Source organism: Geotrypetes seraphini, chromosome 1, assembly GCF_902459505.1.
Source record: "Geotrypetes seraphini chromosome 1, aGeoSer1.1, whole genome shotgun sequence".
NCBI lineage: Eukaryota > Metazoa > Chordata > Amphibia > Gymnophiona > Dermophiidae > Geotrypetes > Geotrypetes seraphini.
In genome coordinates this window covers 92,989,959-93,015,943 of record NC_047084.1, presented here as the reverse complement: position 1 = coordinate 93,015,943, position 25,985 = coordinate 92,989,959, and the positions used below count along the sequence as shown (strand labels likewise).

General features: G+C 43.8%; 1 protein-coding gene across 1 annotated transcript in view; it reads left to right on the top strand.

Moving 5' to 3' along the window:
• Nucleotides 1-25,985, top strand: part of RNF165 (ring finger protein 165) — a 297,632-nt gene that overhangs the window by 172,790 nt on the left and 98,857 nt on the right. The window contains exon 2 of the mRNA XM_033935022.1: nt 15,534-15,843. Within this exon, the coding sequence (XP_033790913.1) occupies nt 15,534-15,843 (310 nt within the window). The remainder of the gene's footprint in view (nt 1-15,533; nt 15,844-25,985) is intronic.

Below are 25,985 nucleotides of genomic sequence, written 5' to 3'. Positions count from 1 at the left end.
TAGAGTACACTTAAGCAAACACTCAGAATGTGTGTAATCCGACCAAGAGCCGAAACTCCTATAGCCGAACCCACCGTCCCATCACTGTGTATGGCTATTAAGTGATAGAATAAAGTATTCTTCTGAAATATCTAACTGAATTTTTCGATGGCAAAAGAGGATATATAAATCCTACTTAGCTTGAACGTGTTACAAGGTCCCTTTCAGAAGAATACTTTATTCTATCACTTAATAGCCATATACAGTGATGGGACGGTGGGTTCGGCTATAGGAGTTTCGGCTCTTGGTCGGATTACACACATTCTGAGTGTATGCTATAATAATTGAACTTTATTTCAAAACTGTTTTTGTGATCCTTTCCCTGAGAAGTCTTTTCTTTTGTGTTCCATATACGTATTTTGACCTCTCAGCCCTTAAAAACCTTTTTGAATAATCATCCTCACCTCCACTTATTTTTGACGTAGAAATTCCTATGTACATGTTTTGGGTACTGGGCAAAGTAACTTGGCAAATGACAGGCAACAAGGATACAAATTTACATATAAGATATACAGAACAGCAGATTAAAGGGCAGAAAAGCACCAGAGGGATAATTCTTATTAACTGTATATAGAGGAGAATACAAGATTTGGGGGCTGAGCACAGTAGCATGGCAACCGATGGCCCTATATATAAAGCAGCTACGGCAATAAAACTTATTTATAAGTTAGGGAAATATGATCATGTTACCCCTCTTCTGAAAGAAGCCCATTGGCTACTTATTACACACCGTATCAGCTACAAAACACTAATGTTGGTTTTTAAAATCAAATCTTCCCATCCACCACCTTTCCTCAACAAACTTCTTATCCCTTCTCGGACTCTCAGATCCGCTGATCAGAATCTACTATCTATCCCCTCAATCAAGGAATTCTTCTATACCAGGAAATCTAACTTCTCTGTGGTCGCTCCAACTCTATGGAATGCTCCGCCTCCTCAACTTCATCACGAAAAACTCATCGATAAATTCAAGACACAACTAAAAACATTCTTATTTCAAGATGCTTTCATAGCCCTTGAACTCCTCATCATCAAGTTAGCCAACCGCTTTTAAGAAGCGATCCCATTCCTAATGTTTTCTCCCTCTTCCTCTCCTTTTCCTTTCAACCTTTTCCCCCCCCCTTATCATCACTAAAAATGTACTCTAACTCCCCTCCCCTTCCTTCTAACCTCACTATCATGTTTGTTATTGTCCTAAATCTTTTATGTACACATCCACTTTTTCTCCTAAATATTATTTTTTATAAGCATTTCTCCCATTCTTATTTTATCATTTTATTGTAAACCGGCTAGATACCAGTTGATAGTCGGTATATTAAAAATTAATAAACTTGAAACTTCTACTAAGATGCGCTAACCGATTAGCGCGTGCTAATCAAATTAGTGTGCGCTAAATGCTAACGCGTCTATAGACTAACATGCACGCGTTAGCGTTTAGCGCGTGCAAATCGGTTTGCACACCTTAGTAAAAGAAGGGGTTAGTTCTGCCTGTAAGTCAAGTGGAGGGCACATTCAGGGTGGCAGAATAATTTTGGTGAGGTAGAAATAGACGTTAGGGACGTGTGGCAAGAGTCAGATAAGAGAGAATTATAAGTTCTCTTGATTGACAGAATATATTGTTTTTTTGTTTTTTTTTTAATTTATCATTTTCAAATTACAAATCAAGTATCCACTTGTACAGAAAGATAAAGATAAGCCAATAAAGTATTCACTCTAACCTCTCAAACATCACAATAGGAAAGAAAATCAATACAGCTTAACTTCAGCTCAAGTTCACAATTTAGGATCCAAGGTAGAGAATGACACGGTGACAAATTTTATCACCGTTCCCGTCCCCGCGGATAACCGCGAGAAATCATCTTCATGTCATTCTTTAAGGAGAGAGGGAAGAATCAGAGTATGAATGGCCACAACCACTGACCCGCAAGCTTTGCTTTGAAGAATGCTGGTGTAGAAGGACTGAGGTTGAAACAGACACTACAGAATGACAGTCTCTGGTATCCAGAGCAGATATTGTGATGTCATAATGCCTCATTCCACCGGCGCCTAAGAACCAATCACATCAGTGATGTCACAATGGCTTCATTATCCTTGGCTCACATAAGAATCAGAGTATGAATGGCCACAACCACTGACCCGCAAGCTTTGCTTTGAAGAATGCTGGTGTAGAAGGACTGAGGTTGAAATAGATACTAGAAAATGACATGGGATTATTTCCCGCAGTTATCCGCAGGGACGGGAACGGTGATGATTTTTGTCACCGTGTCATTCTCTAATCCAAGGTATACATAGTGAAAAATTTAAAGAAATTTAACAAACTAAGTGGCTATATGAAGGAAAAACAGGCCCTTTATACTAAGACAGGATAACAAATAAAAAGATTAAAAACTGGTTGCTCAGGCTTTTCTTCAAAAATAGACAAAAAAAAATTTATAGGTCTTAAGATACGCAAAAAAGGAGACATGAATTTCTTCTTTTAAAACCAGGAGTTAGACATCTTAGGGATTGGTTTCTTGGAACTTCTGAATATACATGGTGTGAGATGGACCGCTCTCTTTTTCAGCCTTTGAACCTTCATTTTCTTCTACAAACATCTCTTTGTAATATACCCATTGATTATAGGAATCATCCGATATTGAAATATACTATATACAAATATGAACAAATTAATGCAGAGTGTAGGGGACTTAGTGGAATATTCAACAAAATTTGGTGCCCATTGACTACATTTGTACAAATATAATACTGTATTTTGTCTTACTTTTTTCTTGGTTTATTTATCTTTACACATCCAGGGAGGGTGGGGGGTTGGGTGGTTGGGAGGAAATATTGATAATGATATTTTAGGTAACTTGGTTTCATATTATATTATTTACTTGGTTCTTATGTTATTACTATATGCAAAATAATGTAATTATTGAATGATAGTTCTGTTATCTATATAGATATTAGTGTTATGACTGAATGCAATAATATACTGTTCTTTTATTTATATAACACTGTTCTTGTTTAAAAATCAATAAAGAATTATTAAAAAAAAGAAATATATGAGGATGATATGGACTGCTTTACCAGGGTCCTATTTGTAGATGGGCAGATTCTATGTTGGAACATATATTTTCTTTTGTGGGAGAGGACAACAATATAATTTCATTTGATATATTATTGACTAATTCGGGTGTGAGGCACACAGACATATATGCTTATACGCAATTACCGTGTTTCCCCGATGATAAGGCAGGGCCATCAAATAAGACAGCCCCCCCTTTTTAGAAAAAAATGTAAAATAAGGCACCCCCCCCCGCAAATAAGCCACCCACCGATACCTGCGCTTACCCGAATCGGGTGGTACGGTGGGTGACTCCGTGTGGTCCCTCCGTCTACCGTATTTGCCTCCATGGCTGCGTGCCGTGCCTCGTCATGAAGTGAAGAGGAGGAAGTGACAGGACTGCAGCGTGCGCACGTGACTCCGCGCAAGGAAACACAGGCAGCTTCCCTCATCCCTCCCTAACGGAGACTGCAGGAGTTTGTTCACGGCCAGAATATCCAATGCAGGTAATAAAATTCTGTTTTTTTTCAACAATAACTGTGTACTGTAGTCTTCTTCATGGGTAAATAAGGCATCCCCCCGAAAATAAGCCCTAGAGCATATTTTGGCCTTCCCAAAAAAATAAGACAGTGTCTTACCATCGGGGAAACAGGGTAGTTCATTATATTACCACACTGAAAAAGGAAGGTTTGACATTGGGAGTGGGATATAGATTGGGAACTTTGTTTGAACATCTGGAAGCTCTACCCTCAATTTCATACTTTAAAAAGACCCTAGATTTTGTATATCCACATATGAGGTATAAACGCATTGCAGATAAGTGGACTGAGGAATTGGGAGTGGAAATTAGTGAGGTAGTAATAGAAAAGGCTCTTCAATTAGGCATTTCCTCAATTTCTTGCACTTATTATAGAGAGAGTCTATTTTGAATGGTTATGAGAGCTTAGGTTTCTCAAGTTCAGGCTTTACATTTTGGTTATGTTGAGGCAAGAATATGCATAAAATGTAAAAAATTGGATAATACATTGGGTCATGCTTTTTGGTTATGTCCCAAAATTCAGAAATTTTGGAATGCTGTTTGTGTTTTTCTTGGCTCAATTATTTCTAGAATTGTGGTTCCTTCCCCCCCTCCCCCCAATGGTATTATTTTTTCAATGGGACAGGATTTTTAAGAAAGGGGTTAGGGAATTATTTTGTAAATCCTTTATTATAGGTCAAAAATGTATTTTACAACATTGGTTGGAAGAAAGTCCACCCTCATTTTGGCATTAGAGGACAGCATTTCATGCTCTTATGATTATGGAAGCTAGGGTGACCTCCCCATCTTATAAAAAACAGAGTAAATTTTGGAAGATCTGGGAACCTTATATACAGCAATTATCAGTCAGAGCAAGCAGTTTTGTAGTGAACTCATTACATTTGTAATCATAAAGTGAAGCACTATTTATTAGTAATATTTGGAAATGGGATGAGTGAAGGGGGTAGAGGGGATGGGAAGGGAGGAGGGAGTGTTGGGAGGTACTTTATCGTGTCTGTATTGTAATGATAATTGATTGCTGATTTTTTTGATTTTATATATCTACAATGTATTAACTGAGTTGAGATGATATTCTCTGTAAGATTTTTATTATGTATATTTTATTTTTAAAACTCAATAAAAATTATTGAACACAAAACCAGGAGTTATCGCATTGGGGGCATCCTTTTTTCTCCAACATCCTTGTAAATGTGTGATACAATATCATATGAAAAAATATGTTTTCTTTGATCTAAGCCAGCTGGCATTATTGTCTACAGCACCCCAGGTTTAAGGGAAAGCGTGAGGGCTAGAATATATTGTTACTAGTATTTAAGCCCGTTACATTAACGGGTGCTAGAAATATGCCAGTCTGTCTTTCTTTCTTTCTGTGTCTCTCCCTGCCCCTGTCTCTTTCTTCCTTTCTTTGTCTTTCTCCCTCCCACTGTCTGTCTTTCTGTCTGTCTCTCTCCCTGGCCCCCTTTGTCTGTCTTTCTTTCTTTCTGTCTCCCTGCCTGTTGTCTTTCTTTGTGTCTGTCTTTCATTCTCATGCGCTGCCTGCCTACCTTTCTGTCTCTCTCCATTTCCCCCTTCTGTCTCCCCCCCCAAAGCAAACCAAGATTGGTCCCTGGCCCCCTTTCCCTATCCCCCTCCCCCCACTTCCCTGTGCAGCAGCAGCATTCCCCCTTCCCTGTGTAGCAGCAACAGCATTCCCCCCTTCCCTGTGCAGTAGCATTCCCCCCTTCCCTGTGCAGTAGCATTCCTCCCTTTCCCTGTGCAGCAGCAGCATTCCCGTCCTTCCCTGTGTAGCAGCAGCATTCCCCCCTTCCCTGTGCACCCACCCCTTGCCTGCTTCCCCTGTTCCCTTCCTTTTCTCTCCCCCCGTCCAGCAGCACCCCTTTCCTGCTCTCCTTGTGCATACACCCTCCAGAAATTTACTTGCCTCAAAGAAAAGCGCTGCGCCGCGCAGTTGCTGGCCTCGGTGTCTTCTCTCCACTGCGGCCCGCCCTAGCGGGAACAGGAAGTTGTCAGAGGGCGGGCCGCAGTGGAAAGAAGAAGGCGAGGCCAGTGGCAGCATAGCACAGCGCTTTTCAGTTAAACGCTTGAGCGGGTGAGCAGGCGAGAGGGAGGAGAGGGAGAAATAGATGCCGGGAGGGGCGCCTGTGCCCCCTGTTCCGAATCAGCGGCGGCAGCGGTTTCTCTGGCGGTGATTCAGGGTGGGAGGAGGGGAGTGGCCAGAGTGTTCCCTGCTGCCGGGTTCTAAAATAGAATCTGGCCACGGATCAGAAAACATGGCGGCAGGGAACACGAAACCCTAAGTGCGCATGCGCGCTTAGGGTTTTATTATATTGTTATACGCATTAGATTTAGGTGAATGCAGTTTGAGGGGCATAAATTTATTTATTTAAAATATTTAGAACCCGCTTATCCACAAATCTAAGTGGGGAACAAAGCCACATACATACTAACTACGTAATACATACAATTAAAATACAACACCACAAAACTAACGGCCTCTTTTACAAAGCCATGCTTGCGCGGCAACGGCCCCGAAGCCCTTTAAATCTCTATGGGCTTCGGGGCCAATAGTGCAGAGCAGCCGCTAGGCGGCTTTGTATAAGAGGCCGTAAAACATCATTACAAAAACCTAAAAATCCTCCCACAACCCGGATATCCCCCCCCTCAAACAAAAGAAGAACCTCACTCAAGTGGTCACAGAACTCACCCCAAATAAGCGTTCAAGCAACACCGTTTAAAATCTCCTGTCACTGACAGTGTTGTTCAAAGTACTAGGTCAAAGTCAAAGTCAATATATATTTTAATACTTAAGTAAAAGTAAAAAAGGTTCTTGCCTAATATAGACCCCCCTTTTATCAAGCGGCGTTAGGATTTTTTTATTGCGGGTCACTGCGGTTAATAGCTCTGAATTCTAGGAATTCTATGAGCGTCGGAGCGTTTACCACAGTGGTCTGCGATAAAAGAAGCCCTTGCGCAGCTTGATAAAAAGGGGCCATAATACTTAGGGATCCGTTTATTAAGCTGCGCTAACCAATTTAGCACAAGCTAAATGCTAAGATGCCCATAGGATATAATGGATGCCTTAGCATTTAGGGTGCATTAATTTTTAGCGCACCATAATACAAGGACCCCTTTTGGAATAAAAAGCAAAAGGACTGCAACTACAATGTCGGCTCACCAAGAATTGTAACCAGCTTTATAAGAACACTAGTCTTTAAGCCCGTTACATTAACGGGTGCTAGAATAGATGTCTGTCTGTCTTTCTGTCTGTCTCTCTGGCCCCCCTGCCTGTCATTCTTTCTTTCTTTCTCTCTCTCTCCTTGGCTAGTGTTTGTCTGTGGGGGGGGGGGGGTGTCTTTCTCTCTCTCTCTCTCCTTAAATGCTGGCTGTCTGCCTTTCTTTCTGTCTGTCTCCTTGGCCCCCTGTCTGTTTGTCATTTTTTCTTTCTCTCTCTCTCCTTGGCCGCTGTCTTTCTGTCTTTTTTTCTTTGTCTCTCTCTCCTTGCATACTGGCTGTCTGTGTTTATTCTATCTGTCTCTCTGGCCCCCTATCTGTTTGTCTTTCTTTATGTCTGTCTCTCTCCTCTGTCTCTCTCCCTGGCCCCCTGTCTTTATTTCTGTATGTCTCTCTGTCTTTTTCCCTGGCCCCCTGCCTACTTGTATTTATCTGTTGTGCCATGCATGACTGTCTCTCCATGGGCCCCCTTCTGTCTCCCCACCCCCTCCCCAGAGCAAATTGTTGGTCCATCAAGCCTAGTAGCTCATTCTCACGGTGGCCAATCCAGGTCCCTAGTACCTGGCCAAAACCCAAGGAGTAGTAACATTCCATTCAGAATCCTAAAGAATAGTAAGATTCTGGAATCCCAAAAAGTAACAAAAGATTCTGGAACCCCAAAGAGTAGCAACATTCCATTTAGAATTCTAAAGAATAGCAAGATTCTGGAATCCCAAAGAGTAACAAAAGATTCCGGAACCCCAAAGAGTAGTAACATTCCATTCAGAATCCTAAAGAATAGCAAGATTCTGGCAAAAAGTAACAAAAGATTCTAGAACCTTAAGGAGTAGCAGCATTCTATGCTACCAATCCAGTGCAAGCAGTGGCTTCCCCCATGTCTGTCTCAATGATAGACTATGTTTTAAAGTGACCGAACCCATCACTGTTCTGATTGGCTGGAAACCAGGAACCAGTTCAAACACAGGCAATTCCACTGTTTCTATAGGCTACTAGCTGATGCCCCAGCGTTGCACGGGTATTTAATTATAGCAATAACACAGTAAATGGATTGAAATAAAGATACTTTATAGTGGTGAATGAAATTATTTTTTTACAGCTTTATAAAAAGTACAATAATCAAATTATAATGTGAAATATTTGACAAAATGAATACAATACAACTAACACAAAACTTGATTATAAACAACAATTTTAGTTTCACCTCCAGGAGCAAGAACATATAAATTCTTGGGTGAACCCACCCTTGATCAAGCAACATAGAGTTGTCCATGGGAAAAACAGGGGGATCTTAAATCCACTCCACAGTATGTAATAGTCTGTCCCTGTGATTTGTTGATTGTGATAGAGAATGCAAGTCTCACTGGAATTTGCAATCTCTTAAACTGAAAAGGAAGATCTGTTGGAATAAGTGGCATCCAAAAGTTTCAGTATTGATTTAAACAACTCAATATGTGGAAAATCAGGTTGAAAAGAAACTCCATGCAGTTTGTTCCCGGTTCAGAATGGAACCTGTGTTCCTAGTTCAGGATATGTGAGTACTCATGTAATGTAATAACATTATGAACTGGGGTGATTGAAGGAAACAGTTACAAACACAGTTAGAACATACAAACTCTATATGTATGGGGTCCATGGTAGAATAGAAACGATGTCCCTAGTGGTTATAGTGTCATAGAAAGTGTTTTATAGTTGGAATTACTGTGAGAATGGCAGCTGTTTACATTTTTTCCATTGACATGAATGGGTGAAATCTGATTTTCTGTTTGTAGCTCCACCCACGTGTGCAGGTGGGCCGCGAGACCCCCAGAACATATCACCCCAGGTAGTGAGGGATCTGCATACCAAGTTTTGTTCAAATCGGTCAAGCCGGTTTTGAATTACAGTGAGAATGGCAGGTTTTTACATTTTTTCCATTGACATGAATGGGTGAAATAAGATTCTCTGTTTGTAGCGCCGCCCACGTGTGCAGGTGGGCCGCGAGACCCCCAGAACATATCACCCCAGGTAGTGAGGGATCTGCATACCAAGTTACGTTCAAATCGGTCAAGTCGTTTTTGAATTACTGTGAGAATGGCAGCTTTTTACATTTTTTCCATTGACATGAATGGGTGAAATGTGAATTTCTGTTTGTAGCTCCGCCCACGTGTGCAGGTGGGCCGCGAGACCCCCAGAACATATCACCCCAGGTAGTGAGGGATCTGCATACCAAGTTTCGTTCAAATTGGTCAAGCCGTTTTTGAATTACTGTGAGAATGGCAGCTTTTTACATTTTTTCCATTGACATGAATGGGTGAAATGTGAATTTCTGTTTGTAGCTCCGCCCACGTGTGCAGGTGGGCCGCGAGACCCCCAGAACATATCACCCCAGGTAGTGAGGGATCTGCATACCAAGTTTCGTTCAAATCGGTGAAGCCGTTTTTGAATTACTGTGAGAATGGCAGCTTTTTACATTTTTTCCATTGACATGAATGGGTGAAATGTGAATTTCTGTTTGTAGCTCCGCCCACGTGTGCAGGTGGGCCACGAGACCCCCAGAACATATCACCCCAGGTAGTGAGGGATCTGCATACCAAGGAACGTTCAAATCGGTCAAGCCGTTTTTGCGTGATCGCGGCACATACACACACATACATACATACACACATACATACCTCCTATTTTATATATATAGATATTCACTGAACAGCAACCTTTAAAATGACATGATCTGCCCTTTGTATGATGAGGTTTGCGATAGCAAAATCCTGTTCCCAGTTTTGCTGTTTCATTTGGTTTGCTGAGGAATTGTCATTTCCATCTTCCTTCTGCTTTTACATTTTACTTTTAACTGCAAGCATCAAATATAACTACTGTAGGTTAAAGTAGTAAGAATTGGCAAAATTATTCAGTAAAAGTAGCAAATGTTATCCTGTACTTTATGACAAGTAAAAGTTATATTTACTTAGGCCACCTATTTATCAAGCCACAGTAGAGCATTTTAGTGCTGGCCAGTAAGGTAAAATCTCTGACGCTCATAGGAATTGAATGAGTGTCGGGGCATTTACCTTGCCGGCCAGCGTTAAAATGCTCTACCATAGCTTGATAAAAGGGGATTTTAGTTACTATCTAAACAGAATATACAGTATAGTAGACTAGTGTTTAAGCCCATTACATTAACGGGTGCTAGAATAGATTAGTCTGATACAGTATGGCTATTCTTCTTATGTCTTACCCCTATATTCAGGCTCCCATTTTCCCTTTCAACTTCCCTATTTCCACCAACTTAAAAATATGTCCTTCACCTTCATAGAACTCCCTCTCCATTCCCCCTTTCCCCATCAACCTTCACTTATTCTTCCAGCCCCTTTCTCTCACATGCCCCTTTTTAGCCTCCAGCTTCAGTCCCAGTCCTTTTCTCTCACATGTCCCCTTTTATAGCCCCCTTCTCCCACCTTCTCCTTTTTTCATCCCCTAGCTCCCTTCTCTCACACATTCCCTTTGTATAGCCCCCAACCCTAACCCCCTTCTCATACCTGCTTTTCCAGCTCTCAGTTCTAGCCCCAGTCTCCTTATCACACCTATCTTCCTTATCAGTTCCCAAATCCAGACCCAGACCCCTTCTCTCACAACTCACCTTTTGTAGTCCCAAGCTCCAGCCCCCTTATCCCACCTATCCCTTTTTTTCAGAACCTAGTTCCCTTCTCCGATTTGACCCCTTGTGCTTCTGAAGTGTGGCTTGGACCCTGGTCCAATGAAATCAGTTCCCATTCGCTCTGGAATACCGACAGCATATCATGTGCTGAAACGCTTCCCTGCTTGGCAGTTCTATTGTAACGTGCATGTATTTTAATGTGGCACAGAGTTTCAATCGTAGTACACAAGCACTAACTAAGGTATTATTATTATAGAATAGTCTTTAAGCCCGTTACATTAACGGGTGCTAGAATAGATGTGTCTGTCTGTCTGTGTTTCTTTATCTCTCTCTCCTTGGCCGCTGTCTGTGTCCTTCTGTCTCCCCCCCCCCGAGCAAAGCTGTCTGCCCCCAGCACACACCTCCCTTCAAAGAATCCCCCTTTCCCTCTCCCTAACTGTCTCTACATGGCCCTCTTCTGTCTTCCCTCCCCCCGAGCAAAGCTATCTGTCCCCTTTCCCTCTCCCCCCCAAAGCAGCCCCCTTTCCCTCTCCCCCTGGCCCCCTGTATTGATCCCCTTCTTACCCTCCCTCCATCCCGGCTTCTTCTGGCCTGCTCCTCTTCAATGCAGCCGGCGATCCTGGTGGCCGGCTTTAGCGAACCTCGCATGCTCTCCAACTCGGCAGCACGTTCCCTCTGACGCGATCCCGTGCGTCAGAAGGAACGTGCTACTGAGGTTGGAGAGCGGCCTGCGAGGTTCTTTAAAGCCGGCCACGATCGCAGGCTGCTCTGAAGAGGAGGATCATCAGCGGCGGCGGTGGCAGCGGCAGTGGTGAGCGAGGGCGGGAGATGTGTTCCCTGCCGAGGACGCGGGCAGGGAGAGAACTTGCCTGTGCTTCCGGTTGGTGAGTGAGGGCGGGAGGAGAGGAATGGCCAGAATGTTCCCTGCCGCTGGGTTCTAAAATGGAACATTGCCACGGATCACACACCACAGCAGCAGGGATCACGCTGTTTTAACAGCGCATGTGCCGGTAAGCTTTTATTATATAGGATGACCCCTACAGGAAGATTACAATCAATTCAAAAAAGTGGAGAAAAAGTAGAGTTACCAGACTTCCAGATTTCCTTGGACATGTCCTCCTTTTGAGGACATGTCTGGGGGGTCCAGATGGCTTTTCAAAACTGGGCACTTGTCCGGGTGTTGAAAAGCCTCCTCTCACTTGCATTGGGCAGGAAGCAATCTGCGCACGTGCGGATTGCCTCCTGCCCGACCAAAGCAGACAGCGGGGTGTGGAGCTAGGGCTGGACTGGGGTGGAGATAGGTGGGTCTGGGGGCAGGTCTGGGGTGTCCAAATTTTACAATCATAAAATCGGGCAACCCTAAGAAAAAGAGATCTCAGAAAATTGACCCCCACAATGTAAAAAGCACATTGAATCATGCAAAGAGGGCTCTAATCCAGTCATTGGTCTCAAAAAACTCCACCAACCATACAGTATCAAAATGTTTCCTACATTCAAGATTGCAAATAATATCCTTCCATATGGAAATGTCTGCTGGTGAGCCTTATTGGACATTTTCTTTCTTTCTTTCTTTCTTTTGTGTTTTTGTTCTTTTCTCATTATTTTGTAAGGAATACGTTTAAATACCTACAATAGGAAATTCTGCAATGAGAGGGCATAGAATGAAGTTAAGAGGTGGTAGGCTCCGGAGTAATCTGAGGAAATACTTTTTTACGGAAAAGGTGGTAGATGTGTGGAACAGTCTCCCAGAAGACGTGGTGGAAACAAAGACTGTGTCTAAATTCAAGAGGGCCTGGGATAGGCACGTGGGATCTCTCGGAGTGAGAAAGAGATAATGGCTACTGCGGATGGGCAGACTAGATGTCATCATGTTTCTATAACCATGAAGTTCTATGACATCACAATGCAGGTGTAAAGAGCTTTAGCCTATAGGAAGAGGAAATGCAAATGTTAAGAGCCTTAGCCAATAGGGAAGACTAGATGGGCCATTTGGCCTTTACCTGTCATCATGTTTCTATAACCATGAAGTTCTATGACATCACAATGCAGGTGTAAAGAGCTTTAGCCTATAGGAAGAGGAGATGCAAATGTTAAGAGCCTTAGCCAATAGGGAAGATTGGATGGGCCATTTGGTCTTTATCTGCCATCATGTTTCTAATGCTAAGGCCAGGACTCTTGAGACAGCTGAGTGCGAAACAGGGCCGCTGTTGAGTCTGGTTGATGAACTATGGATGTTTTTTTCTTTTGATTGAATTTGTCCTGCAGTACTCGTGACCCTCAGCTTCGCTTTGGACACCAGATATTTTGCTGCTCGCTTCTAAATTTGACCTGTATTGAATGCTCTATTTATGTGAGTACTACCAGACGTTGAGATCTTGACAAAGGCATAGATGCCGAAACGCTGTCAGTGTTGAGTCTTCGGGTCCTCGCAGTGCTACTATCGATAAGGTGAACTTTGAGCCTTACACCTGAATCATTGACATCTTATCCTCATGTCTCCTTTGTTGTGCCTTGATTGTCTCGTCGTTGAGGCCTCTCTTTGGAGTTTTTTTGAGACCGATGACTGGATTAGAGCCCCTCTTTGCATGATTCAATGTGCTTTTTACATAGTGGGGGGCCAATTTTCTGAGGTCTCTTTTTCTCCACTTTTTTTGAATTGATTGTAATCTTCCTGTACGGGTCATCTACTATATTTTTTTTGTTTAGATATTCTGTGATTTATATACAAGGGGCAGCAGAATGCTGTCTTAGTTGGGCCAGGCGGGGGAGGTGGGGGGGGGGCAAGGCACTCCGCCTTGGGCCCAGCGAAATCGTGCAACAGCTTCAGTTTTAAATGATCGGGCAGCCGCCTCGCAGCATCAAGAAGGAGGCCTGCCCCCGGAAGTCTCCATTCTACTTCCGGGGGCAGGTTTGCTCCTTGAAGCTGCGTGGTGGTGACTGCCCGATCATTTTAAGTTAAACCCTGGGAGTCGGGAGGGCGGGCACCAGTTTTTGGGGAGGCCACGACCCCTGTGGCCTCCCCTGTTCTGACGCCTATGTTTATATATACGGTAGTTTAGTTCTTTTGTTTTGCATATTTACTTGGTTTTAGCTACTACACATCGCTGGTCATGAAACATTTACTACTGTTTAAGCTGTTAACAAAATTGTAAGTTTTATGTTGAAATGTGCTTGCTAAACATTGGGTGAATCTCTTTATAAAGGTGATTAATATATCCAAATAAAGAAATAACAAAAGAAGGAAATAAGATCAAAGACAGCTGAAATTCCCTTAATAGTAGTTTACTATCTCTAGGCATAGAAATAGAGAATGACACGGGGACAAATTTTTCCCCGTCCCCACAGAAATTCATTTTCCCATCCTATCACCGTGAGTTCTTTTCCTGTTCCTGCCCCATTCCTGCAAGTTCTGTCCTCATCTGCACAAGCTTCAAACACTTTACAATCATAAGTGTTCGAGGCTTGTAGTAAAAAGTGACCCAAGTACAGGACAATCAAGCTATTGTGACATCAATGATGAGGTTGGCTCTTAGGCATTGGTGGAATGAGGCATTATGATATCACAATACCAGCTCTGGTTAGCAAAGGCTGAAGCTTTTCACATTATAGTTACCCCTCCGAATCCGTGGATTTGGTTATTTGCAATTTTTTTTTTTTTTAAACAAAACTTTGCATCGGACCTTCCCCAGACTTTACCTGGTGGTCTAGCAGCGATGCGGGGCAGGATCGATCATCCTACGTTCCTGCCCCATGCAGAGCCGTCATGAAAATGGCTGCTGTGAGTTCCTGTTGTAGTTTTGATGACGGCTTTGCACGGGGCAGGAGTGTAGGGCAATCAATCCTACTCTGCATCGCAGCTAGACTACCAGGTAAGGCCAGGGGAAGGTCCGGGACACAGGAGGTAGGCGGGGTGGGTCAGAGCCGGCCCTAAAAATTATCCACTATTTTTCAGTATTCGCAGGTCGGCTCTGCCCCTAACCCCGTGAATATTGAGGTTCTGCTGTATTTATTTATTCAATTTTCTATACTGTTCTCTCAAGTAGAGAATGACATGAAGACAAATTTTTCCCCATCCCCATGGAAACTCATATTTCCATCCCGTCCCCCGCGAGTTCTTTTCCTGTCCCTGCCCCATTTCTGCAAGCTCTGTCTTCATCTGCACAAACCTCAAAAACTTTAAAATCATAAGTAGCAACATTCTAGAGCTCAGATTGTGATGTCATAATGCCTCATTCCACCAATGCCTAAGCTCCGTCCTCATCTGCACAAGCCTCAAACGCTTTAAAATTGTAAGTAGCAACATTTTAGAGCTCAGATTGTGATGTCATAATCCCTCATTCCACCAATGCCTAAGCTCCGTCCTCATCTGCACAAGCCTCAAACGCTTTAAAATTGTAAGTAGCAACATTCTAGAGCTCAGATTGTGATGTCATAATCCCTCATTCCACCAATGCCTAAGCTCCGTCCTCATCTGCACAAGCCTCAAACGCTTTCAAATTATAAGTAGCAACATTCTAGAGCTCAGACTGTGATGTCATAATCCCTCATTCCACCAATGCCTAAGCTCCGTCCTCATCTGCACAAGCCTCAAACGCTTTAAAATTGTAAGTAGCAACATTCTAGAGCTCAGATTGTGATGTCATAATGCCTCATTCCACCAATGCCTAAGCTCCATCCTCATCTGCACAAGCCTCAAATGCTTTAAAATCCTAAGTAGCAACATTCTAGAGCTCAGATTGTGATGTCATAATGCCTCATTCCACCAATGCCTAAGCTCCGTCCTCATCTGCACAAGCCTCAAACGCTTTAAAATTGTACGTGTTCGAGGTTTGTGCAGTTAAGGCTGAGCTTACAGGAATGGGGCAGGGACAGAGACAGTGACAAAACTCGTGGGGACAGGACGGAGAAATTGAGTTCCTGCAGGGACGGGGAAATATTTGTCCCCGTGTCATTCTCTACATAGAAAATTCTCACATTTTTGATGTGGAATTTCATATCCATATCTTGATCCCCATTGTCTGTTTTTTTGTTTTTTTTCTTTTTAGGTGCCCCTTTTCAAAGGTCTCAGCATGCTCATGCTACCTCCTGCCGACACTTTCACTTGAGCCCTCAGCCTCAAATCGCTGCTGATTTTCCTGTCCCTCACCCTGTCCAGTCGCAGCAGGGACTGAATCCTCACATGGCATCAGCCCACCAGCATAACGGCCCGTTGCACCAGCCCCTGCCGCCTCTGCCTGCGCTGCAGTTCCAGGATGTGACAGGACCCTCCTTCCTACCTCAGGCCCTACACCAGCAATACCTCCTCCAGCAGCAACTTCTTGACGCCCAGCACCGCCGGCTTATGCCACATCCCAGGTGAGTCATCGAGAGATTGCTGTGAGCAAAAAAATGATACTTCCTGCCTCGTTCTCATCATTGTTCCGTAAACAAAGTGGCTTATTCCATATATGCCCTGAAAAAAAAATTCATCACCACTGAGACCCAGAAATCCAAGGTGGGGGAAATGGAGACATTAATCACAATAACACACTTTCACAAAAATGGAAATAATAAATGGTATAACAGTAAGACTGCAGCACAAACCAGCAGACCAGTCTAAGTGGAGGAAAAGCCTCAGACAGGGGCCCGCCCACCTCCACAATGGTGGAATAGCGGTGTTCGAGCGATCACTTCACTGGCTAAAAACCTCCTATTACAGATGGTCCAGGCAATATGCTACTTATAATTGCTTTGAAAAATTGTATGAGACGCGGTTGGCGTCTGCATTAAAGTGCGATCGGACATGTTACATGAGGCAGCTTAATAGTGAAATGCTGGCCACTGTCGGTGTACCGATCCCGAAGCAAGGAAGATAAGTTGTTTTTCTTCTATTTTTCATACAATTTTTCAAAGCAATTATAAGTAGCATATTGCCTGGACCATCTGTAATAGGAGGTTTTTAGCCAGTGAAGTGATCGCTCGAACACCGCTATTCCACCATTGTGGAGGTGGGCGGGCCCCTGTCTGAGGCTTTTCCTCCACTTAGACTGGTCTGCTGGTTTGTGCTGCAGTCTTACTGTTATACCATTTATTATTTTCCATTTTTGTGAAAGTGTGTTGTTAACTACCAGTTTTGTGAAAGTGTGTTGTTAACTTCTATGGTTTTCCCAATATCCGAGTATTTGTGACATTAATCACAATGCCAGTTCCAATCTACTTAAATTTTTAAAAAACCTATACGGTGTGTGAGTGGGTGTGCGTGTGCCAAGACTGTCCGCCAGATATGAGCGTCCATTTCTCACGTATTTTAGAATACGATCTGCTGACATACAGCCAGTTCTAGAATTCGTGGAAAAAATGGACATCCGCGTGCTGGCAACTTCAAGCATGACTATTCCATTTCACAAACTGAAACGTCAAAACCAGTATCTCGCAAACTTGTTCGCGCCGGGGCGCACTAAACCTAGTGTCCCCGGTTCGAGACACCCGGAAGTGCGCCGGCGTCTGCGTGATGACGTCAGCGCACCGACACCGGCGCATAAGCAAAGGCCCTTCAAACGGGCCTTGCGCCGAGAGAAGGACCTGCGCTGGAGAGAAGGGCCGGCAGAGAGAAGAGGTGCCGGCGTCGGGAGACTGCGTACAGGACTTGCCTCTCTTTGCAAGAGGCACGTCCTGTAGACAGTCAGCTGGCGCTGGCACCGCTCCTCTTCCCTAGTGTACCGGGGCACACCTGAAATCTCAGGAGGCCCACTGGTGTGCCGCGGCACACAGTTTGCGATATACTGATCTAAATTATAAATGCAGCAAAACAAGGGACATGGATGGCTGTGTGGCAGCATGAGAATGTCTTACTCTTAAGCTAGCAGCCCCTGCTCTCCAGTGGTATAATTGTAGTATCAGTGAGGGAATACCCCCCACTCCCTCACAGTCCTAGTGAAATAGTGCTCAAAGGGGGTCTTTTACTAAGGTGCGTCAGCCAATTTAGCGCACGCTAAATGCTCCCGTTATATTCTATGGCCGCGTTAGCATGTAGCGTGCGCTAAATTGGCTAGCGCACCTTAGTGAAAGATGCCCCCCCAAAAAAATTATCGACAGCACCACAAGGGGGCTAAACAGCGCTCAAAACATTTTGAGCGTTGATAAGAGAAAGATTCGGAAAACCCCTTTCAGCTTCAGCTCCTGAAGACGCTTCTGTAGCAAAACACAGCTTTGCGTCGGGTTAGGCTGCATATTATTCCTGGAAGCCTAAAGAACGAATTTTGGGATCTGAACACAGTCCATTAATTGCGAACAAGTTATTTATGTGCTGGAAAATGTGATTCGCTGATCATTAAATCCACTCGGTTGTACGATTGGATAAACTTGTGACAAGTGGAAAATAGACATTGAACATGGAAATTATGAACATTGGGTTATGGGGTCGACCAGCAATTGCGTTTAAGATGCGTGTGTGTGTATGATATAAATTATGATGAATATTTGCACATTGATTAAGAATAAAATATATTGGTATTGGAGTTAAACTGAATAGTGGTAATGTATAACATTTTATTGAAGGAAATAATTAAATATAATATAATACAAATAGATTTCATTTCAAATAGATTCACAATTCTGATATTTTCAAACAAATTTCTATCATTCCTCCAAAATATATTTCCATAAGACCCATATCAACCCCCCTACTACCCTCCACCTCCCCTCCCCCCTCCTATTCACATTGTATTGAAGTAATTAATGAAATTATAATAAAATATGAAATTTATCATTCCTTCAATATACATTTCATCCTACCCCTGCACCCCCTTATTCTCCCCCCCTGAATGGAAGATGATAAGTGGAGGGGCATAATAAAAAAAAAAATAAATGTCTAAGTCCCCTTTTGGCCTAAGGACAAAAGGGGACTTAGACAAAATGCAGAAGCAGGGGAAAATGTCCATAATCAAAAAAAATATCCAAAAGGAGGTTTTTTTTCATAATGGCCTGCCTCCAGTGGCGTACCTAGCATATGTGACACCCAGGACCCATCATTTTTTGACACCCCCCATCTATATGAAAAATATGATTTTTAGTAATAATCTACATATCGCACAACAAGAGTGTACCTAGGAAAAGGCAGTATCTTAAACACTGCAGTGAGCACTAGAACACCAACACATACATTGTAAAACTAAACAAACCAGATCCTGCACAGTCAATTGATCCTGTACAGTCGATGCTATCAGAAAGCCATGTCCCTTTCATACACACAGACAGATACACCTTTGCCCAATATAGAATAATCACAAACTAAAAATAGAAATATGTAGACAAAAGTTAAACTGAACTTCCAAGAAACCAGACTCTGCATACAATGCAACACCACAAAAACAGTAATACATGTCCTCTAATACTGTGCAAAATATAAAGACAGTAGATGTAAATTTGAAAAAACTGATACATAACAATCACCACTTTACAAATTAACAAATAAAAATAAAACAAATAATGAGAAATAAGAAAATACCATTTTATTGGACTAATCCCCACAAGCTCGGTCCTCATCCGCACAAACCACCTGATTCCATCCATACAAGCTTGAATTGTTTTATATTGAACTTATTATATTAAAGTATAAAAAGAAACAATATTCTGTACAATTGTCAATTTATAAATCAGCGTCTTCTCCCCACTCTCTCTTCCCCATTTCCCTTCAGCGTCCCCAGCCCACTCTCTCTTCACTTTCCTTCAGCGCATGCACATAAAAACAAGTAAGTAATTTTATATCATTTTCATTTTATTCATTCATAGAAATTAAAGTCTAAATAATGCTAGTCACATAACAAAACATGATTTTACAAAAATAGTTCCCTGCACAGTCAAGCCTGCAAGGATTACTAGATGCCTTTCAGCAGCTCCCCTCCCTCCCCCCCTTGCCTTCGTAGCCAAATCAAAATGATCTACCAACAATAAAATTTTAAAAACACAAAGCACACTGTATGAAGAGAAAATGTTAATTATCATTTATATTCCGTGGGTTTTCAAAGAGGTCAAGACAGATGACTTTATGCAATGTCACCTCAGTAACAACTATACAAAAAGTAGACAAATATACTCCCTCCCTTTTTACTAAACCGCGATAGCGTTTTTTAGCGCAGGGAGCTGCGCTGAATGCCCCACGCTGCTCTCGACGCTCATAGGTTCCCTGCGCTAAAAACTGCTATTGCAGTTTAGTAAAAGGGGCCCATAGTGCAAAAATATAGACAGCATATATAAATTCTCAAAAACGGACACATTTTGATCACTAAATTGAAAATAAAATCATTTTTCCTACCTTTGATTGGTAATTTCATCAGTCTCTGGTTGCACTTTATTCTTCTGACTGTGCATCCAATATTTCTTCCCTTGTTTCAGCCTCCTGTATGCTTCCTCTCCTCCAGACCACATTCCCTCCCCCAAATTTTTATTTGTTTCATCCTGTCCCCTTCTTTCTTTCTCTCTCCATGCCCCCTTTCTTTCTGTATGTCTGTCTTTCTCTCTCTCTCTCCGTGCCCCATTTCTTTCTTTCACCCTGCCCCCTTCTTTCTCTCTCCATTTCTGTCTTTCTCTCTCTCTCCCCATGCCCCATTTTTTTCTTTCTTTCACCCTGCCCCCTTTCTTTCTTTCTGGCTCCCTGTCCCTCCCCCTTTCTTTCTGGCTCCCTGTCTCCACCCCCCTTTCTTTCTTTCTCCCTGCCCTCCCCCATGCCACCGCTGCCACCACCACCATGCTGCCACCTCCGCCGGGGAAAGGCTGCCACTGGCCATCGGAAACAGGCCGGCACCGAATTCGCCCTGCTTTGTTTCCTGCGGGCCGACCAACTCTGGCTGTCCGACGTCAATTCTAACGTCGGAGAGGACGTTGCGGGCCAGCCAGGCAGCGATTGGCTGGCCCAGAACGTCCTCTCCGACATCAGAATTGACGTTCAGCTGTTTAAACGCCCAGACCACCACACTATGTCTAAACTTATACCCCATAATGAACCAAAAAAACGCCTAAGCCCCAAATGTCTAACACAAGGGCTTTTAGGCAAAGGAGGAGCCAGTCCTTCGCCTAAAAGCTGGATTCTGTAACCGGTGTCTGTCAAAAACAACACCGGTTACAGAATCCACCCCCTCCTATGACATCGGGGCACGAGGGAGTCCAAGCCCTCCTGCCCCGCAGCCCCCCCGATTATGTTCTCTTTTTTTCTCTCTCTCTTCCTCTCTTCTTTTTTTCTCTCTCGCTTCCTCTCTTTTTTTCTCTCTCTTCCTCTCTCTTTTTTTTCTCTCTCCCGAACCCCCAATGAAGATTGGGGCAAGAGAGAGCCCAAGCCCTCCTGCCCCGCGATCTCTAATCCCCCCCGAGTCCGATGGGGCCAGGAGGGAGCCCAAGCACTCCTGGCCTCTCGTCCCCCTACCCCCTACAAGATAGGGCAGGAGGGAGCCCAATCCCTCCTGCCCAGGCGGACCCCCTACCCCCCACCCCCGCTACAATACAGGCAGGAGGGATCCCAGGCCCTCCTGCCCTTGACACAACCTCCCCCCAATGACCGCCCCCTGGACCCCTGATCGGCCCCCGCCGATCCCATGACCCCCCCCATCCCCAATCCCACCCCCCATACCTGTTAAATGTTGGCCGGACGGACGGGTGCTAAGCCCGCCTATCCGGTAGGCCAGCCAGCTCCGGAATGGGGCCGGATTGTCCCAGGCGGCTGAAACCCCAACCATCGGACTAGGGGGGATTAGAAATAGCAGGGCAGGAGGGCTAGGGCTCCCTCCTGGCCCCATCGGACTCGGGGGGGGGGATTAGAGATCGCGGGACAGGAGGGCTTGGGCTCTCTCTTGCCCCGATCTTCATTGGGGGTTCGGGAGAGAGAAAAAAAGAGAGAGGAAGAGAGAGAAAAAAAGAGAGGAAGCGAGAGAGAAAAAAAGAAGAGAGAGAAAAGAGAGAGGAAGAGAGAGAGAAAAAAAGAGAGAGGGAGAAAAAGAGAAAAAAGAGAGAAGAGAGAAAAAAGAGAAGAGATAGAGAAAAAAAAGAGAGGAAGAGAGAGAGAGAGAAAAAAGAGACACAAAGAGAGAGAAAAAAGAGAGAGGGGAAGAGATAGAGGGAGAAAAGAGAGAGAGAGAGAGAGAGAGAGAAGAGAGAGGAAGAGAGAGAGAAAAAAGAGAGAGGAAGAGAGAGAAAAAAAAGACAGGAAGAGAAACTAAACTAAACTAAACCTTAAGTTTGTATACTGTATCATCTCCATAAAGATAGAGCTTGACACGGTTTACAGGTAATTCAATAAATGAGGGAAGGACATAATAAGAAAATAGAAGTTATGAAGAGGATAGCTAGCTTTACATTTTAAATAGATAGCTTTACGTTTTGGAGAAAAGCCGGATGCTTTCGGAATAATTGGAATGAGCCCAGGTTCCGCAGTGGGGCAGGGAGGTTATTCCAAAGCTCAGTGAATTTGAAGAAAAGGGATTTCCCTAATTTACCTGCATACATGACTCCTTTTAATGAGGGGAAAGAACACTGGCTCCCGATTAACCAACGCTGCGCATTCAAGGCCCTGGTAATAGCAGATAAAAGAATTTATGCCACCACTCCAGCCTACATAGAATCCAAGCCTACCCTGTATACCCCCACCCACCCCCTCTGCTCGGAAATGGAAAAACGCCTATGCATCCCCCCCAGGAAGGTCTCTCATGTCAGAAACCGCCCGCAAACGCTCCTACAGCCACTTCATCCCCTAACTCTGGAACAAACTCCCCCCACAAATCAGATTACAGAACTCATTGATGACCTTCCGGAAAGTGGTAAAGACCCTCCTCTTCAACTAAAATTACAACTGCGATCTACCCCTTAAACTCCCCCTTCCTTCCCCCTTCCTCCTTCCTGAACCTTTACTTAAATTACTGTATAGTCCATTCTTAACCTGTACTTAAATTGCTGTATAATCCTCGTACTTGAACCACTGTATAATCGCTGTACTGTCCAAATATACTCCACTGTGAATGTTTTCTTGTAGGCCGTTCTGAGCTACCGGGAGAACGCGATAAAAATTGCAATAAATAAATAAATAAATAAGTTCCTTATTGAGTCCATCTTCATGAAGAATAACAAAATAACTTGATGGAGAAAAGCTTGTTTTATTTAATTGGTTATTTATGCCATGTTTCTAATGTGTGCAATGAGGTTAAAATATTTTCTGTAGTTTGCTTCATTGGTTCTCATATACTATACCTACAAGTCAGGACAAATGAAACCGAAATTCCTTTTCATAGCAACATTTAGGGCTGGATTCTCTATACCAGTGTCTCTCAAACTTTTGCTTTATAAAATTGCACAACCAAGAGGAGGCAGTAGCAGCTAGCGTGCGTGGCATTTTAGCACGCAATATTCTATGCGTTAAGGCCCTAACACGCCTTCGTAAAAGGAGCTCTTAATAACATCAGGGTAGATCCAAAGTTTCTGACCACAAAAGGGGGTTCCACCTTTTTTAAAGTATAATTTCATAACCAATGACAAGTCTTGTTCAAAGACAAAATTCATCATCATGGTAGCTCTCTCTTTAACCTCAGACATTGACTCTTCCAATATCGCAGTGAGGTTTTGCAGGTTATTTCCCTCTGGTTCATTTACTGTCAGTTCTCCAACAGTAGCTTTTTAAAAAAAAATTTTTGAAGGTGGTAGTTAATATGCTTTGTTTATTGGCGGAATATTGTCCAAGGAAAAATTTAAATTTTCTACAAGGGATTTTTTAAAGACTTCAATTGGAGAGATGGCTTGAATTATCAGACAATTTAGAACAGTGTTCTTCAACCTTTTTACACCTATGGATCGGCGGAAATAAAATAATTATTTTGTGGACCGGCAAACTAATAAGACTGAAATTTTTAAAAACCCCATTGCCACCCCATCCCCGCGAGCTCGGTCCCGTTAACCATCTGATCCCATCCGCACAAGCCTCAAATAGTTATGATTTTATATTGAACATATTTTATTAAAGTATAAAAAGAAACAATATTCTGTACAATTGTCATTTTATAAATATAAATAATACAGGGCAAGGATCAACAAAACCCCCGTCTCCCCTCCCCTTCACATATATCCCCTCTACTATCAAGAAAATTGAATAAGCCAAATTATTACAGAATGCTACACAAATATCATGCTAACAGAATACCACAGTCACACATGGCAGGAATGGTGTTAGGAGAGTGGAACTAGGGCAACTGCCTCCTAGTCAGAGAGAGCCCTAAGCCAGCTGGAAGCTAAAGACGCACTGCCTGGGCTTTGCACTCCCCAGTTATGTCTAACATCAGCTCTAGCAGGATACATATTTTAAATCTGATATATTCTAATCACAAGATAGAAATAAAATTATTTTTTTCTACCTTTTGTCGTCTCTGGTTTCTGCTTTCATCTTCTTTTCACTCTCTTCCATCCAGAGTCTGCCCTCTGTCTCTTCAATCCAGCATCTGCCTCTTCCATCCACTGTCTGCCCTCCACCCCTCCCCTTTCCATATGGTATCTGCGTTCTTTCTATGCCCCTCTCTCCTACACCAGATCTAGCATCTTTGTCCCTCTTTCCTTATTTTTCATCTGACCCTCCCTTCCCAGCATCAATCTCTTTCTACTTTGTCATTCCTCTGTCTCTCCCCTTTCTCTCATCTGATCTCTCCATTCCATCCTGACTCCTTCCCCTCCTCTAATCTCCCTGCCAGCTGTTTCCTTCCAATGTTCCTCCTCCCCTGTCCAGCAGTACCTTCTCCCTTTCTTCCTCCCCTTATCCAACAGTAATTCTAGTCCCTTCCCCTTCTCCCCTGTCAGCAGTAGCCCCTTCCCCTCCCTTGTCCAGGAGTACCCCTTCTCCCTTTCCTCCTCCCCTTATCCAACAGTAATTCTTGTCCCTTCCCTTTCCCTTCTCCCCTGCCAGCAGTAGCCCCTTCCCCTCCCTTGTCCAGGAGCACCCCTACTCCCTTCACTCCTTCCCTCTCCAGCAAATGTTTCCTCGATGTAGGCTAGCGGCAGCTCTGTGTACTTTTAACTTTGGCACACAGCTGCCCCTAAGCTGTATTTTAGCCGCAGTTTCATGAGGCAGCCTCAGGGCCTTTGGTAGGCCGGCCCACATCGCATCATCGAAACGAGCCAGCCTACCAAAGGCCCCGAGGCTGCCTCATGAGACTGCGGCTAAAATACAGCTTAGGGGCAGCTGTGTGCCGAAGTTAAAAGCACACAGAGCTGCCCCTGCTTGTCTGGGGGTGCGGAGACACGCGGCAGGAGTAGGAGGTGGAAGGCAGGAGTGCCGGCATAGCAACGGCAACAGGAAGTTGCACGTCAGCTTACGCCGGCACTTTTTGCTGCGGTGGGGACCCGAATCTTTTGCGGACCGGCAACATTTTTTTGCAGACCGGCACCGGTCTGCGGACCGGCGGTTGAAGAACTGTGATTTAGAACACACAAATTTAGACGTCTATTGAAATTCTCAATTTGCCCAGTTTTACGGTGGATTACATTTTGATCTTTTATAATTACATTACATTACATTAGTGACTTCTATTCCGCCAGTACCTTGCAGTTCTAGGCGGATTACAAAAGAAGATAACTGGACATTTCCAGGAAAATTACAATTTAGGGAGCTGTTTACATGATTGAGACTTTGAAGGGAAAATTACAAGAGTGGTAGAGACTTTGAGGGGAAATTTACAAGAGAGGGGATGGACAAAAATGTGTTTTGATATCTAGATAAATTTTTTTGAATAGCAGGGTTTTGATTTATTTTCGAAATGATTTGAAGTCGCTCGTTGTTGTCAGCATGTTGGAGATGGAGTGGTCAAGTTTCGCTGCTTTTGAGTTTTTTAATAGACCAGCCTCCGTTTGAATCTTCTCGAAGCATTCCTGCTTTACCACATCAATTGTATTAGAGAAGGTATCCACTTTACCTACTAATACCTCTAGGTCTTTAGCAGTTTTCTTCACAGTAACATCCATTTCCTTAATGGCGCGAAAGAGTCTCCAGTGTGACTCCAGGTGTTCTTGCCGGTTCTCCAGCTCCTCCGGCATTACTCTGGGTCTGTTGTACTCCAACAGCTGAGGCTCCTCCCTTGTCCAGCTCCGGGGTCTCCTCATCCTCCACTTCAAGGCTAGATTCTCCACTCTGCACTTCTGCTGAACAGATAGCTGCGGAGATCGTCAGGGGCGACAAAGATGTATCCTGCCCCAAGGAACCAAGCTCTCCCTCGCTCAGGCTCCTAGCGAGATCAGCTCCCCGATTTCCACTCCAGGGGATGGCCGGCTCATGACGCTCAAAAAACTGCTGGAGCATCGATTGATGCAGAGAAGAGGTAAGAGCGGGTAATTTCACCGCCCTCACCGTACCCTTCCGTTTAGTATGCATTTTAAGAAAAAGCTTGCAGCAGACTCAAGACAGGTATAAACCTCCTCGCAGTCAGGCTAATGCATGGCTGAAAGAAAAACTTCACTGAGTGTCCGGAGCTCAGTCAAAGCCGTCCGCCATCTTGCTTCCC